This window comes from Saccostrea echinata, unplaced genomic scaffold (assembly GCF_033153115.1).
Source record: "Saccostrea echinata isolate AGI-Se365-2 ecotype Australia unplaced genomic scaffold, CSIRO_AGI_Sech_v1 ptg000058l, whole genome shotgun sequence".
Lineage (NCBI taxonomy): Eukaryota > Metazoa > Mollusca > Bivalvia > Ostreida > Ostreidae > Saccostrea > Saccostrea echinata.
In genome coordinates this window covers 2,534,480-2,550,685 of record NW_026889807.1, presented here as the reverse complement: position 1 = coordinate 2,550,685, position 16,206 = coordinate 2,534,480, and the positions used below count along the sequence as shown (strand labels likewise).

At 33.1% G+C, this 16,206-nt stretch overlaps 1 protein-coding gene across 1 annotated transcript; it reads left to right on the top strand.

Moving 5' to 3' along the window:
- The first annotated feature begins 7,850 nt into the window (after nt 1–7,850).
- Nucleotides 7,851–16,206, top strand: LOC133174543 (low affinity immunoglobulin epsilon Fc receptor-like). Its single transcript, XM_061309656.1, has 4 exons — nt 7,851–8,598; nt 12,638–12,717; nt 14,608–14,701; nt 15,296–16,206. The coding sequence occupies exons 1-4, from the start codon at nt 7,851–7,853 to the stop codon at nt 15,511–15,513; spliced, it is 1,140 nt and encodes a 379-aa protein (XP_061165640.1). The 3' UTR covers nt 15,514–16,206.

Here is a 16,206-nt window from a genome sequence, read left to right as displayed (position 1 = left end):
TTGAATATTATGTTCCCTTTTGTGGAATTTAGATGCAGTTGAATTTCAGAATTGTTTTAAATCTATTTTGAGTTCAATGTAGGAAAGGTAAATCCTTATATTTACCTGGAAGGTCAATAAAATGGTCTGTCCTTAATTATAGATTGTATTCTTTAATCTACTTCAATAAACTTTTTATTGAAATGATTCCATATTGATTTGACAAATGTATCACTGCTTTAAAGTGGATTTTAGAAAAAAAATATTCCTCTTACATGTATGTATCCTATTCTCAGAAGACCATGTTAACAGACTTGAATGTACATTATACTGGGATTCTTCTTTATTACTTCTATATATTTGAAAAGAAATCCCCATAGAGTAGACCACTGTTTATAAATAAAATTGAATGCACGATTGTATATATTTCAGATATGCAGAAATGTTATGTCCTTCTTATGTTTGCCAGGTCTGCTTCACATTTGGACGTTCTACTGACTATAGACGATAAAAACCAATTAACAATGAAATTATCTGACAAACGGGATGACTTCAGCTTTTTCTATCGTCAACTTTCCTTATTAATGAAGTAATATTCCGGTATCATTTGCCCATAATGTATTCGATACCCAGGGGCACGATTAATTTTTAAATCGAGGCAGACTACTGACAAATACATGTAAGCTGATGTTACAGGGGTTTCAACATCCTCGTTTAAAGTCAGCATTTCGTAAATTCAATGGTCGTATCAATGACCCTATCAACAAATATAACCTATAATTGGGTGAAATGTTTGGCCCTTGTTTTTATACTAAATTCGACAACGAAGTGTTCCGTGTACCTGATTTTTTCATAGGGCTCACGGCGGGTGTGACGGGTCAACAGGGGATGCTTACTCTTTAAAGGCATCTGATCCGACCATTGCAATTTTCGGGGGTCTTTTTTATGCCCTGTTAACAAAATTGTATTGTTTGTGGATATTTAAAAATCATCACTGTTCGTTATCTTCACCATTTTTAGTCCCCTACCGGTGAAACCGGAGGGGATATAGGTTTCCTCCGAGTCTGTCCGTCCGTCTGTCTGTCTGTCTGTTTTTCTGTCTGTCTGTCTACACACATAAAAAATGACAACTAGAGCTCTTTTTCTACAAAAAAAAAAAACAAAACAATTTTTTCTACGGCTGGGGAGTCATTTTTGTCGTTGAAAAATGACCCCGGTCATTATTCTATGGGGTCCATTATTCGTCTTTACACCGGAAGTGGGTATTCTTAGAAAATTGAATATCTTTGTGCTTTCTATATTAATATGGAATTGTATATAATATTGTATAACTCAGAGCAGTTATGTTAGTTTAAGAGTTGTTGTAAAAAGTGCTCTATAAATAGAAATTAATTTCATTACATATGTATCGGTAACGATACTCTAATCTAATAAATACTCTACGATACTCTAGTCTAATAAAACTAATGTCCAAATAACTGTATCCCACTTTCATTCTCAATGACCGTGTAGCACAGGGCGGTGCCGCGAGAATTTCATCGGCAAGGAAAGTTTTATGACTTGCCTAGATGGCCGAGCAGTCCAGCGCGCTGTTCCTGTACTGCCAGGAGACAGGTTCCGTAGGTCGAGAGTTCAACCCCGGGTTGCGATAGAAGGGATATCCTTACAAAAGTGAATTTCTTTGTGCGTTTTATATTAATATTCCTTCACTTAGGGCAGTTATGTTATTTTAAGAGTTGTTGTAAAGTGCGATTTATAAATAAAGCTTAATATTTCATTATATTGTGTATCGGTAACGATCCTCTAATAAATCTAATGTCCAAATAACTGTATCTCACTTCCATTCTCAATGACCCTGTAGTACAAGGCGGCGTCGTGAAAATTCAATCGGCATCAAAAGCAAGTCTAATGACTTGTCTACATGGCCGAGGGGTCTAGCAAGCTGTTTCTGTACTGATAGGAGAGAGGTTCCGTAGGTCGAGAGTTCAACCCTGGTTGGGGCAGAAGTAGGTATCCTTACAAAAGTGAATTTCTTTGTTATCTCTCTCTCTCTCTCTCTCTCTCTCTCTCTCTCTCTCTATATATATATATATATATATATATATATATAGATAGAGAGAGAAAGAGAGAGAGAGAGAGAGAGAGAGAGAGAGAGAGATTAAAAATGTTTTGCACAAGAATTTTGTCTACAATTACTTAATATAGATATGTTCTCGAAAAACAATCAATCATACAAGGGTCTTTGTCCAAAAATAAACAGATAAATAAAATCAGTCTCTATTTTAAAACGTTTCCTTACTCTTGATGTATAAGGCGGCATCTTGTATAATCTTGCACTGCTGTGTAGCATAGGGTTTTTTTTTTTTTGAAGCAATTCGTAACTCATATCTTCAAAACTTGTATACCTTTTGGTAATCAAAGCCATTGATTTGATTGAAATGCAGTGATGATAAAAACAGTAATCATACTCAAAAATCCAATGAAACAAAACAAATTTTGATCAGAGCAAACACAGATCTCTGAAAACATCAGAAGCGGGAAAGGTGCCAAAGAGGAGTAATCATCCCCTGTCAAGCGGTCGCACCCGCCGTTAGCCCTGATCTGGTCAACGATGAAATCCGTAGTCAATGCAGTAATGGCTTAAAATTTTGCATGTTGACTTCAGTCAACATTCGAACTACGGACAGATTATAATTTCTTATATCCGCCTCTAACTGCAGCAAATGCAGTCTGTCTCTCTAGCTGTCCGTATGTGACGGTATGTCTGGAATTTTTTTCGACTTCTTCTTCAGAACCATATGGCTAATTTCAACCAAACTTGACACACCGTATCCTCGGGTGAAGGGGATTCAAGGTTGTTCATAAGAAAGCCACGTTATCTCTTTTAAGGAAATGATTAAAAATAAGTGACAATTTAGTGGCATATTTATAATATAAAAGTGGCATATTTTTAATCTTCTCAAAAACCACTGGGCAAGAAAAGTTAAATCTTATGTGTAAGCTTCATTACATTGTGTTGATTCAATTTTTTACAAATCTTCATTGATTCCTGGTGTAGGGTGGGGCATAAAGGGCAATAAATTTGACATAGGAATATTTAGGAAAACACCTTTGAAATATCAAGTATAGCAAAGGTATGATAAGTGATATTAAAGCAACGCATCCTTAGATAGTTTAGATTCAAAACTCATGTAGGAATATAATGGGAAAGAGAACAATAGGTATAAAGTGATTCAGATTAAAATGTTGCGAATGGACCTCTTCTTTGAAAGGCATATTGTTCCACTCTTTAATATTTAAAGTAAATAGGAATTTAACATCTATATACAAGCAAAAAATAAAGCTTTAAAAACAAGGATTAAATATCATCGTGTTTCGTATATTGGAACCACTAAAAAACTAAGAGATAAAATTGTGGAGAACTAAATTTCAAGCAAATTTGCACTTGGATTGGCTTATTATAAAATCTTTTTTGAATTGTTACAATTTCAGATTTTTTAGTTTTTAATTCGCATTGAAATAAACATGTAGATATTTTGTGGACTCTTTTGTAAGCTGAGTGCAATTTTTTTAACTTTCGATTTTTTCCTCGACTAAATGAAAGATCCTAATTCAACACAGAAGCACTAATGCGTTATATTGGAGAATCATTTATTTATGGTTTGAATCAGGTATAAATATTTCATTTTTTCCTAGGTTTCCAAAACACTTGGATTGGTGTCACCGACATGTTAGAGGAAAACAAATTTGTCCGTGTGTCTGATGCAAATTCACCGACATTTGTTATTTGGTTTGATAAACAGCCTGATAATTATCAAGATATTAAAGATTGTGTGGAAATACATCAGAGCGGAAAATGGAATGACGCGCGGTGCAGAGATATAAGGTCAGTCATTTATAAAGTAGGCAGCAGATGAAATCAATTTGTGAACCATTTGAATTGAAGTTAAAATATGACTTCTGATATACAGCTTTTTCGAAATTTGCATTTTTGAAAAAAAGTATCTAAGTAAATTCTTTCTTGAAAATAAATGCTCTAACCAATCTATATCTTCTCTCTCTCTCTCTCTCTCTCTCTCTCTCTCTCTCTCTCTCTCTCTCTCCATCCACCCATCCATTCATCAAACAAACAAATCCAGTTTTCATTTCCAGTGTTTTACATAATACCCTAATAAAAGGGATGATAATAACCAATAGATCAAAAACTCACAGTATGCATAAATTACGTTGTTGCTCTCTCACTTAAACATATTAAGTTCTTTCATTTTTTTTTCCTTCATGCAATGCATTCATCCGACATTTTAAGTTTGATTTTCACTTTAAAATAAGACAATAGTTATTAAAATAATTGAACCTTTTATATTAGTTTTATATATTAATGTTATTGCTGCGCAGTTAGGTTAACGACTCCCGCATTAACATCAGCAATTCCGAGTTTCGGGACGTAATTATGACATCTGATTGAAGCAATAAAAGTGTTCCTTCGTTTATTTGCTTGATTTACGTCCCTTCGGATTTTTTCATTCATAATGAGACTGGAAATTTAGACCTGTATTCAACACTACACGGCCTTTGAGCACTGAGAGATCTTTTTCGTGCTAGCAGACCTAGAGAAATAAAATTGAATGAATAAATACACACTTTCTTTTTCATTCACAAGTACGTTTGTTTCCCAACATAAATCATGTGCATAATACTAAACGAATATAGAATGAAAAAAGTGCTTGATTTCGCTGTACAGACTGAGATGACGTCATTGACTTCTTTGACAAGAAGTTTCTTTGTTTAAGCTGATATTGTAGTTTGTAAATATAGAAATATATATGAAGCAAATATTATTTGACCAAGATAAAACATATTCTAGAATGATTTAATTCATATATTATATTCAAATTAACTTGAGAATATTTTTTAATAAAGCCTTATTAAGGCACACTTGTACAGTAACGTACTAGAATGATAGACAGGGCCCCTCTAAAATCTTAATAGTTCAACTACATCCGCTTCACTAAATATTCTGGGATTTCTTTAAGTGTGGTTATTATCCTGACTATTTTGAGAAATGCTGTAATCTGGTTGTGTGCAATTGCTTCATTGTGTAAGTTTGCATTGTTTCAATGCATATAACGTCTTTTTCAGGATTTCATAGAAGGAATGCAACATGTAACGTGAATCCCAAGGATGAGTAAATTGCCCCCAGCACTTTTCAGGTTAAGACATTTGTCAACAAAAAAAAAAAAAAAAAAAAAAAAAAAAAAAAACCTGAATGAAGTTCATAGCGAAAAGACATCCAACATAGTTAAACTTTGAAGATCTTTGAACCTTCATGAATATTTTCTAAGATAAGAAAATCACGTGACAAACAGATGATGTTAGTGAGGTTGTTTTGGTCAAACTCAGCAAAGACCAACCCAGCTATATATAAGTGTAGATAGCAGAATTCCATCTTTGCGGGTATGTGAAGGCTACACCAAGATATTCTACGTGCATATACAATATGGCCTTATAGTAAGCCACATAATTGAACTTTAGAAATAACGATTTCTTAAAGATCTATATTTAAAAATTTATTTCAGGTCCTAAAAATAAATAGAAACATACAAAAACATAATATAAACTAAATCTTGTCGTTTTTGGGTGGTATGCTTAGCCATGTATTTATATCAGGGTTAAACACCAAACCCGTGTGGTCGTAACTATTTATCAAATATTTGCCGATTGAAAATAAAAGATGACGAGAATTCATGTAAATAAATATATGAAATGGAAGTTTTAAAGCACATACCGTTATTAGTTTACGGATTACTCCATTTATCTGATTATAACAAAATGTTCATTTAATGGGGTGTTACCAGTCAAAAGGGAGAGCTTGGATATCTATAGCAGCTGATTTAGCTGATGATGTTTCCAGAGATCTTTGTTTTTTTTCTTCATTCTTTACATGTAAAATGTTTAATCAAATTTTAAACTTGATTTCGGTCCATTATTTTTTTATAGTTATACTATTATATCTAGCTTCTTGATCTTTCACCAGATTTGAATAAAAAATGCCATACAATGTATAAAACATTTAGATTTCTTAAAGATTATTTAAAAATAAAGTTTATTTAAAACAAAAGGAAAAAAAAAACATTCATGGATGCTTTGCTTCAGATGAAAAACAATGCACCCATACATAAAACATGTCATGAGGTAGCACAAAAAGGCTACTACTGTTGACTACAAGTAGACGTATTTGTCTGACTTTAATTAAGCATCTAAGGCTACTGATTAAGAAAACACAATAAAACACAACAAACCACAGTCTGTATTCATGATCTTGCTTCCCAGATAATAAAAACACATTTCTCCTTTGTAGCTTCTTTCCCCCAAATACGACACACCTTGCAAATTACGCTTGATTTTCACGCCCCCCTGAGGCAGTGGCTGGGATGCAGCAGTGTTAAGGCGTACTTCGAAGAAATCAACAGAATATAAACGTGCATAAATGCATACCTTTTTAAACTGAATTTATTTTTGTAAAGATACTATATTACCACATGAATTTAATAATTATGTATACCCCGCTCTGTACTGAATTTGGTTTGGTCACGTTATTTGACAGTCACGTGATAAATGCATATAATGTGTACTGTATGTAGGTCACAAACAAATTTCAATATCGCAAGGGCATACCCTAGTTAAAATTAAAAAATTAAGTAATAAATTGTTTCTACATAACTTGCAGTTTATGGAAAGTGCTGCTGCTTAAAACAGAATTCGCATTTATTCGTTTAAATTTCAAGTTATCTGGCTTATGTCGAAATATGTGTGACCTTTATCAAGTATTTGATGTATTTATTAAGTTATGCTCTCGATTTCAGGAAAGCAGCAGCACTTTTCAAGTTAAAGAATGTGTCTGTTATGTATACTCAAAAAGTGATCAAGATCTATTAAGTGTATGCCCTTGCGAAAAGGCGATATAATGAGGCACCTCGGCGTGAAACATGCACACCCTGTAGACAAAAACACGGTAGAATTATCTCAATACATTCTCTCGATAGTTGTTAAATAATGATACATAATGCACATAATGCACATAAGATGCGTCAAATTTTACCATGATGACGTCATGTTGACAAGTGCATTGCAATCAGTGACTTGTTTATATCTTGCTGTGTGGGATTTAACTGGCGACAAAAATGAATGCAGTGGTAAGGTTTGATGTAGTTCATTACTTTTATGCAGTTTAGAATCGGAAATTATTTCATTTTCTGTTATTGTGAGGAATTGCTATATTTGTGAGATGTCACAGTAAACATTTCCCGTATAAATTAGGCGCCGCCCCCTTTATGCAGCCTTAACAGAGCTGCAGATGTCATATTTCAATGATGCTGCTTTTATGACTAAACTTTTTCTAAGTGTATTTTTATAATTTTTTAAATAAATGCGACAGGGTTATCTAATATTTTTAATCCACGTAGAAAAGTGCAGCAGATCCCAAATGACATTTGAAATACCTGTCTTTCAAGGACATTGTATAAATAAATGCAAAGATAGAACTCTCAGAGTTCTTTTTCCATTAATAAATTTGATAAGAGAATTTTATTTCATTACTTTATCTTCATTACTTATCTTCTCTTTTCATATAAGAAATAATACCTAAATAAACATCACGTTTGCAAAGATAACTTAATGTTTTATAACTTTGGATAGGGTACAAGAGATATTTTGTTTTCGTCTAATCACACACATTTACAAAATTTATTGGTTTATTCCAATCTGTTCTGATGACTATTATCTGATTAAAAAAACATACTGAATGTATAAAATCTCATCTTCAGAAATAGACGATCATTTACTCGTTACTCGAATAAAAGAGTGTGTAGAGAATGAGGGTTATACTAGCTATACAGTTATTTTTCTGCATTTACAAAACATTTGGACAAGGAACATTTCCCGAAAACAATGCACTGGAGAAATCGGCATCGTTCCCGGTTACAACATCCAGCAAACAGTTCAGCGTTTTAAGGGAGATTTTAAATCAAGAGAGTTTAGTACGATTCTCAATGGTACAAAAAATCCAGACATTAGTGATGGATGTCGTTGAGAGTAGAAACCTTAGCAAGACTCTTGAAGGGAGGCTTAATGATGTTATTAAGGAATTAAGTGCTTTAAAAATAACCGACAATAAACTGAAGGAAGAGATTGCAAAGCTTAAACAAGAATTGAAGAGTGGAAATAAATTCATCAATGTGCCAAACTTTAAAAGCTTAAATGATTCAGAAGTATTATTTCTCAGGAGAAAAACTTCAGCTCTTGAAAAGGAAATTGAGGCTCCGATTTTAGATAATACGAACATTATGGAAGTATTGGTATATTTGCAGAACAAAGGTCCTAACAGTCTTAAGAATGAAACGTTCTCTTTGAGTGAAAAATATGATAAAATATCACAAGAAAATGAAAATTTTAAAAACCCAAATTTGATGCGCAGAAGAGATTTCTCTCATTTGGATAAACGTCTATTGCTAATGGAAAACGATATACGAAATCTTTCCTTATTTTTCAATGTAGCCGTGGAAAATACTCATAAAAATATTTCAGATATCCTGGAGCTAAGAGTATCTAACAACACATCAGGTAATACACAATTCATCTCTTCTTTGGAAATATGTGTTTGAATTACTTTATTCAGTATTTTTTTCCCCTGGAACCCACTACATAAAATTTTGTTATACTTAACAGCTCTGCAGAGATGAAGGCTCAAGTATTTTTTTCTGTGTTGTCTAAAGTCTGCCCTCTGTAAACTTTTCAAATTTTGGACACCTCAAGAACCAATGTGCCAATTTAAAAAAAAAAGCATCTTTGGGTAAAGGGGATGAAAGTTTGTTCAAATGAATAGCCACGCCCCTTTTCAAGAAGAGATACCACAGAATTAGTAATAGTTTAAAGGCATCTTTAAAATAGCTTTTCATCAAGAACCACTGTGGCAGAAAAGATGAAACTTATATGAAAGCTTTATTACAAAATGTAAGATTCTAGTTTGTTCAAGCCATTATCTCTAGGGTTAGGTTGAGCCAGTATACATGTAGGATCAAATTTTACAAAGGAAAATTTTAGGGAAAAAATTTCTCAAGAACAAAAAAGCCAAGATTAATCAAATTGATATGGAACCATCCTCAGGCAGTGTATATTTAAGTTTGTTCGTATCATGTCTCCTGGGACAGGGATGGACACAATGCGGAATCTAAGTTTTACATAAGAATATTTATGTAAAAATATTCAAAATCCTCTCAAGAAATGCGATCTAAGATTAGTAATATTGATATGGAAGGATCCTCAGGTAGTGCAGATTCAGGTTTGTTCAAACCGAGAGCCAAGGGTAGGACGGGGATCAAAGTTTTACATAGAGATATAATGGGAGTAAAATATTTCTAAAAACAACAGAGCCATGATTAGTCATACTATTTGGAAACATTATCAGGCGGTGTAAATTTAAGTTTGTTAAAGTAATGAACACCAGGATTGGTGTGGAAGCATGCTAAGGTAGTGTACATTCAAGTTTGTTTAAATTACGTCCTTAGGAGTAGGATGGGACCACAATAGCGAATCAATGAAAATACCTTTAAAAGATTTTTGTAATGAACAACTTACCCATATTAGTCATGTTAATAAGCAGTCTCCCCTAGTAAGTGTAGATTCGTGTTTGTTCAAATCATGGCCCCCGTGGGTAAGCTGGGATAACTTTCCTGAAGAACAGCAGGACCAATGTGACTCAGCACTTTTGACCAGTGGGCTTCTTGATATTTCTATGAAGACATACTTTACAAATCAGATACAGCTTGTTCTTGTAGAATCCCGAAAATTATTAAATGTAGTTAATTAAGCGTGACGTAAGAAGGTCCAATATCTTACAGACGGGTCACACACCTAAGCATTATTTTTAGGTCCGCTCAATAAGAACATTGGAAAACACAGTATTTTGCAATATAAATTCATTTAGGGAAAACTGTTACAAGAACAAATATGCTATTATACATATCAGAAATTCACGTAAAATTTTATAAGAAAATTTTATGCATGCAAGTTTTAATATTATTATTTCTGACATTTCTTTTTCTTATATCTTGGTATTACATACTCTGCAGTGATTTTGCAATGATTACTATATATGTTGAAATCTGGGTAAATGTATTGCGATAAATACACAGACAGACTGACAAAAATGATATGATCCCACAATATTCAGGTGTCTTTCCCTTATGGTACAGGATTGCTCTAAAAAATTTAAAAATCATCATAAATACCACTCATTTGAGTTACAGGTGTATCAGTTTACAACAAAAGCAATTAATTTACATTTTACAGTCAGATGGTCTTTTGAAATTTGTTTACTGATAAGTCACCTTTAATTGCTATATTCATAGCAAAATTTATGAATTACCTGCATGTAGCCATGCACGAGCATCGAATTAATATTAACCAGAGTTTATCAAGACCTGATTCTTGAAATGATTTAATTGCAAATAGAAAAAAAAAGTTTCACATTTTCCAATGTAGATATATTCATTCCAAAGAAAAAAAAACCATAAAAGAATCAATTGCGTATTTGTAGTGGATCAGTGATGGATCAATTTTTTATATGGACATTTATAGAGAAATGTATTAAAAGCTTCTCCAATAAAGATATGATAAAAAAAAATTAATATGGATAAGCCATAGCGACTCAGGTAAGCGTAGTGGCCTTTGAACCTCGTGGTCGAAAGATTTTTTGTCAAAAAAAAATTACCAATGATCTGCCACTTCCAAGAAAAAGCTAACAATATTCTACATGCATATATCACCGCATAGAACGTATTTCACTAGTTCTTAGTTTATTTATGTGAATAAAGGATATCATCACTTAAGAAATAAATAACAGTGTTACAACTTTCTCTGGAAAATGAACTTGGTTAGTCAAGGTATCAAATCCTGTGAACTCAAAGCCTGAAGCTTAGTAGATTTGAACACATATCAACCGCTTTCATTTCCCTGTGACCTTTTTAACTTTGTCATTTCTTACTTATATTCACATACCTATATTCACATTTGATTCAAATAGAAATATTAAACGAACGGACCGCATAGCTAAAATGGTGTGACACGCAGTTACCTATAATTCGAATTTTGGTCATGAAAGTTGCCTAGCTCCAACATTTGAATGTTTACATTCAATTTGGTATTTGGCAATCAGGATCAGGAAATCTTCGTTTATAATGACAGAACAATGATCATTATTGATAATAATCTCAGTATTTTATGATTTCTTTATTTATGTAAATTCAAAAGTGTTTCTGTTCATACCTTCAAGGGAATTTCGGGTAAAATGTAAGCGCAATTTAAACACTTTTATTCAATTCGTCTTCACTCTGAAGGAAGATCAAATGGACATCTGTTGATTGAAGAAAAATACCCCTACTTTTCAATTATTTTATCTTTTTCATCACTATGAAATAAAGTAAGAAATTCCCAGTTTCACTGTGACAGAAACGGCAGCATTTGAAGGCAAGATATCATAATCGCCGTGTGATTCGGTCATGCTATGACCTCTGACCCCATAATAACTTCAGAGAGAATTGAACATATTTTCTCTTCACAAAGTTCATCTAAGGAAAATATTTGCAAATGTAAATATAACGTAATATACTGAAACGCAAAGCAGTAATCTACAAATATTTGAATTTTTTATCTAAGGATTTTAAAAAATGAAAACAGTAAGGTAAAACTCGATTTATTAACATCAGAGATTTTATAAAAATGTTAAATTATAATCTTTTAACTTTAGAAAGTAACACATGAATGTTAAAACACCCCCCACCCCGGCCATTCAATTACAGCGTGCAAGACTGCCATGTACAACAGTTGCAGCTTGATTTCTACGATGCAGTAAGTTCATCAATCTCGAGATCTGAGCGGAAGAAATATTCTTTGCCATTTTTAAATGCCTGTTTTTCAGTTGATGAGGTCGAATTTTCTCTAGCCAAGCGCAGTGTAGTAACTCTTGGACTTCCGGTCCAAGGACTTTCATTCATGCTAGTGATTACGTAGGGGCCTGTTGAGGCGTGATATGTTGCATATTTGCATCTGCAACTCTCCATTACCTTTATTTTGATATTTTCCAGCTACAGCAATGGAAGCCTTTGCATCGCGTACGGAAAAGAAAGGAGAAATTATTTTTCGTAACATTGCTTCATTACTTATGATGAACAGATACAAATTCTTAAAACCCCATATTATTGCCAAATATTTTGTTAATCATGCAATTTTTGATTTCTGTTAAGCGGACTCAAACTTAACTTCCGGTAATGGTATGAAAATCATTCAACCGTTAAATTACAGATATTTACAAAGTTTAAGATGTCTTTACTTTTTAGATACAAAATTTTATCTTATATATATTATTTCCCCCTAAAATAGGATGTTGCGTTTCTTTTGCGTTTCAGTTTATATAAATCAAGACAACACAACATAATTACACGATAAATAACATTTTTGATGGTTTTATTTGACATTTCAAGTCCTGATTTATGGGACTATTGATATCACAGACGATAAAAACTTAATATTCAAATGATATTGTTTTTCTTTTTTACGACTTTGGAAATGTTATAAATGTTAAAATACATAGATTTTTTTTCAGTTTGTGAAAAGGGCTGGGTTTCCTTTAATGACCATTGCTATTTCTTTGCATCAACAAAAATGAATTTTCGTGATGCTCTCGTAAGTACTCAAGATCTTTTCATCAACAACACGTTTTCTCATAGTCTATCTCTTTGGCTTCATTCCTAATATAAATTGTTTTTGAATATAAATCTAGGAATGCTTTCTTTACACAAATTACCCACACTGATAGATTTGTATTTAAGAAAAAATGATGGCACTTCACATTTTTTTTATTCTGAGGTAAGAGTGCATTTAGATTTTTCTTATCCACTCTGACTGCCTGTATCAAAAATATATAAAAATCTTTCTCTACATAGCTGTAGTTTACTTTGCAATTGAAAACAATTCAATGTACATTCTGGATAGGACTTATATCATACACACAATACAACATATATCATACAACACAGGTATTGTTTACTCTTGAGATTGTACAGATTTGTAGATGAGATGAACCTTTCATTATGTGGAAGGACCAACCGGTCAGTGAAAATATATGCACGTACATGTTAGCCATCAAGAGCTTATTGAACAAGATGTGTTTTTGAAACACTGATGCCCCCGTATGGCAGCTCATGGCAAAGTTTTAAGTTTCTCACATGCAAGTCAAGCTTCCAAGGTCAAGGTAAACAAATCAAAATTGTTCGTACCCAAGGAAGCTCTAGTCGCAAGGAAAATACATGTGAATTATGAAAGCCCTAGCACTAAGTTTTCAAAAGTAATGGCCAAAGTTCAATTTCTCAAAAGTAAGTCAAACTCAAAGGAAAAGGTCAAAGGATCAGAATTGTTGTCAGAATTGTTGACTCATTGAGTCAAATGCTGACTGACGTTTTTCATTCTAATTGTTAGGCCATTATTTACACACTGAATTGTCGACGGATTATTCCGTTATTTCCCGATCATGACAAGGGGCACACGGCGGGTGTGACCGGTCGGCAGGGGATGCTCACTCCTCCATGGCACCTGATACCACCTCTGATGATTGGAGGTCCCTGTTTGCTCTGCTCCTATTTTGTATTGTTTAATGGACTTTTGAGCTTGAATACTGTTCGTCATCTCCATGTATTTCATTGTTACCCAAGGGAAGGACATGTCACAAGGAATGACCTGTGAAATACGAAAGCCTTAGCTCCAGCTGTTCAAAAGTTATATCCAAGGTTAAAGTTTTTGAGAAGTAGGTCAAACTCAATGGTCAAAATCAAAGTGTCAAAATATTTGGTATCCGAGGAAAGATCTTGTCAAAAGGAATAAATATGTAAAATATGAAGGCCGTAGTACCACACGTTCAAAAGTTATGGCCAAGGTTTAAAATTTTGAGAAGTAGGTCAAATTTAAATGTCAACATCAAAGGATCAAAATTGTTTGTACCCAAGGGACGGCCTTGTCGCAAGGTATACACATGTAAAATATGAGAAGTTTGGCGCCAACTGTTCAAAAAGTATGGCCAAGGTTTAAGTTTTCCAAACGTAAGTCAGAGTCCAGGGTCAAGGCCAAAGGGTCAAAGTTGTTGGTATCCAAAGAAAGGTCTTTTCACATGAATTACATATATGAAGTATGAAAGCCCTAACACCAAATTTTCAAAAGTTATGGCCAAGGTTAAAGTTTGGTAATTTTTTTTTCCAAAATCTGTTCAACCTCCAAGATCAAGGTCAAAAGGTCAAATATAATGGTACCCAAACAAAGGTCTTGTCAGAAAGAATGTACATGTGAAATATAAAAGCCAAAGTTCCAACCAATCCAAAGTTATGGACACTGTTAAAGTTTTTGCGGACAAACCGACAGACAGACAGACGGACAGGGCACACACTATCTACCCCCGAATCTTCGATACGGGGCATAAAAATAATGGGTAGGCTTGAATAAAAAGAATTATAACTAAGCTGAAATTCCATTTTGTTATCTGATATAAATCTTGTATTGGCTACATATATTGTCTCAATTTTAAAGGAATTTTGTTCCAATGTTGCCCCCGGTGCAATTCTTCTTGAAATTCAAAGTTCAGAGGAAGAGAGATGGATCAATATACAAACTCAGTTACGAGGTACATACATTTAACAATTACCAAATATATTTTTCTAAAATTTCCTATTGGGTAAGTTCATTCAATCTTCAGAGCAAGACAAAGAAGGTATACCGTTCTTTTCAAAGGTTTAGAAGATATTTCTAGTCACATCAGACAAAGTTTAGTTTGTGGTTAATTAAGAATACTTAAGACATTTGGAGAATTAAAAAAAAGAAAGGAAAGACATCTGCCGGTTTTGCGTATGGGAATATGTTTGTTCTTGTACAATTAGTCGTTCGATTATAAGTTAAAGAACATTGCGGGAAGTACAGTAAAAAGAAAACGGGAAAAAGTGAAATTGAAATAAAAAAAAAATACGTATGAAATTGGAAAAGAATGATATAGCTTACTTTTAATTACTTCCAAATTTAAATCGATCTTGTTTTCTTTAATCGCCATTTTTATTTATGTATAAATTTATTTATTTATTTCAGTATTTATTGGAACTGTTTGCTTTTCCAATGAATTTTTAATTTTGTTTCTTAACTCTATTGAACGATACTATACATATCGCGCTTCTGGGGAATGAATTACTTGGTTTGAAATGATAACAAATGTTTGATGTTTCTATAGGTTTCCAACATACTTGGATTGGTGTCACAGATATCTCTGAAGAAAACGAATTTGTCTCTGTGTCTGATGCAAGAGCACCGACATATGTGAATTGGTTAGATAGACAACCTGATAACCATGCAAAGGAAGACTGTGTGGAAATATTCCCTGGCGGAAAATGGAATGACCGTGATTGCAGTGCTACAATTTCGTTCATTTGTAAGCTTGGAAAGAAATGATTTTAATGTGGAGTTAAATAAAAACGATCGAAATGTTCTTAGAACAGGACTTGTCCAATTTTCAGCTTTTCAAGAATTTTTATCGTATAAGCAGAAACATTCTTAAGCAAGGTATGTCTGGAAAATAAAGAGTCGAGCTTGTATAAATTAAGATTTACTCTTCTAACATTTTAAAGCCTCTGGTTGTGTTAAATGAATAATTGGAATGTAATAATTCAGTGAAAACACACAGCTAAAACAACAGACAAAGACGAGAAAAAAATGTCCTAGGGTCGATTTCAGACTCTCTTGTTTGGTTCTATATTCATTATAACATTATAATTAATTGAAACGCTTTTCCCCGTCCTTAACAGTTATTATTGAATAAATCATTTTCTTGGCATACATTTTGAAATCATATAAAAGCATTCTGAATAGGAATTCATTGATAATATTTCAAAGAAGAGGTAAAGATCACATAAACTATCAATATCTGGAAGACTGTATGTAATTTGGATGCTTCTGGTGTGTCTGTTATGGAAAAGAACTGTTTCCTTTTTTTTAATTATTTTTCATCTTTATTTTCTAGACATATCTTGTTCAAAAATGCTTCTGACTATGCATACGTATTTTAGTGGTGTCTAATGATTCGAAGTCAAAATAGCAATGCTAGTCATCAACGTTTTCAATTTGTGAATATTTTTTTTCTTTACA

Excerpts from the sequence above, each read along its gene's own strand:
- LOC133174543 (XM_061309656.1), top strand. The coding sequence starts at position 7,851 with ATGAGGGTTATACTAGCTATACAGTTATTTTTCTGCATTTACAAAACA. Across the intron at positions 8,599-12,637 it reads AGTATCTAACAACACATCAG|TTTGTGAAAAGGGCTGGGTT; the intron begins GTAATACACAAT and ends ATTTTTTTTCAG. Across the intron at positions 12,718-14,607 it reads TGAATTTTCGTGATGCTCTC|GAATTTTGTTCCAATGTTGC; the intron begins GTAAGTACTCAA and ends TCAATTTTAAAG.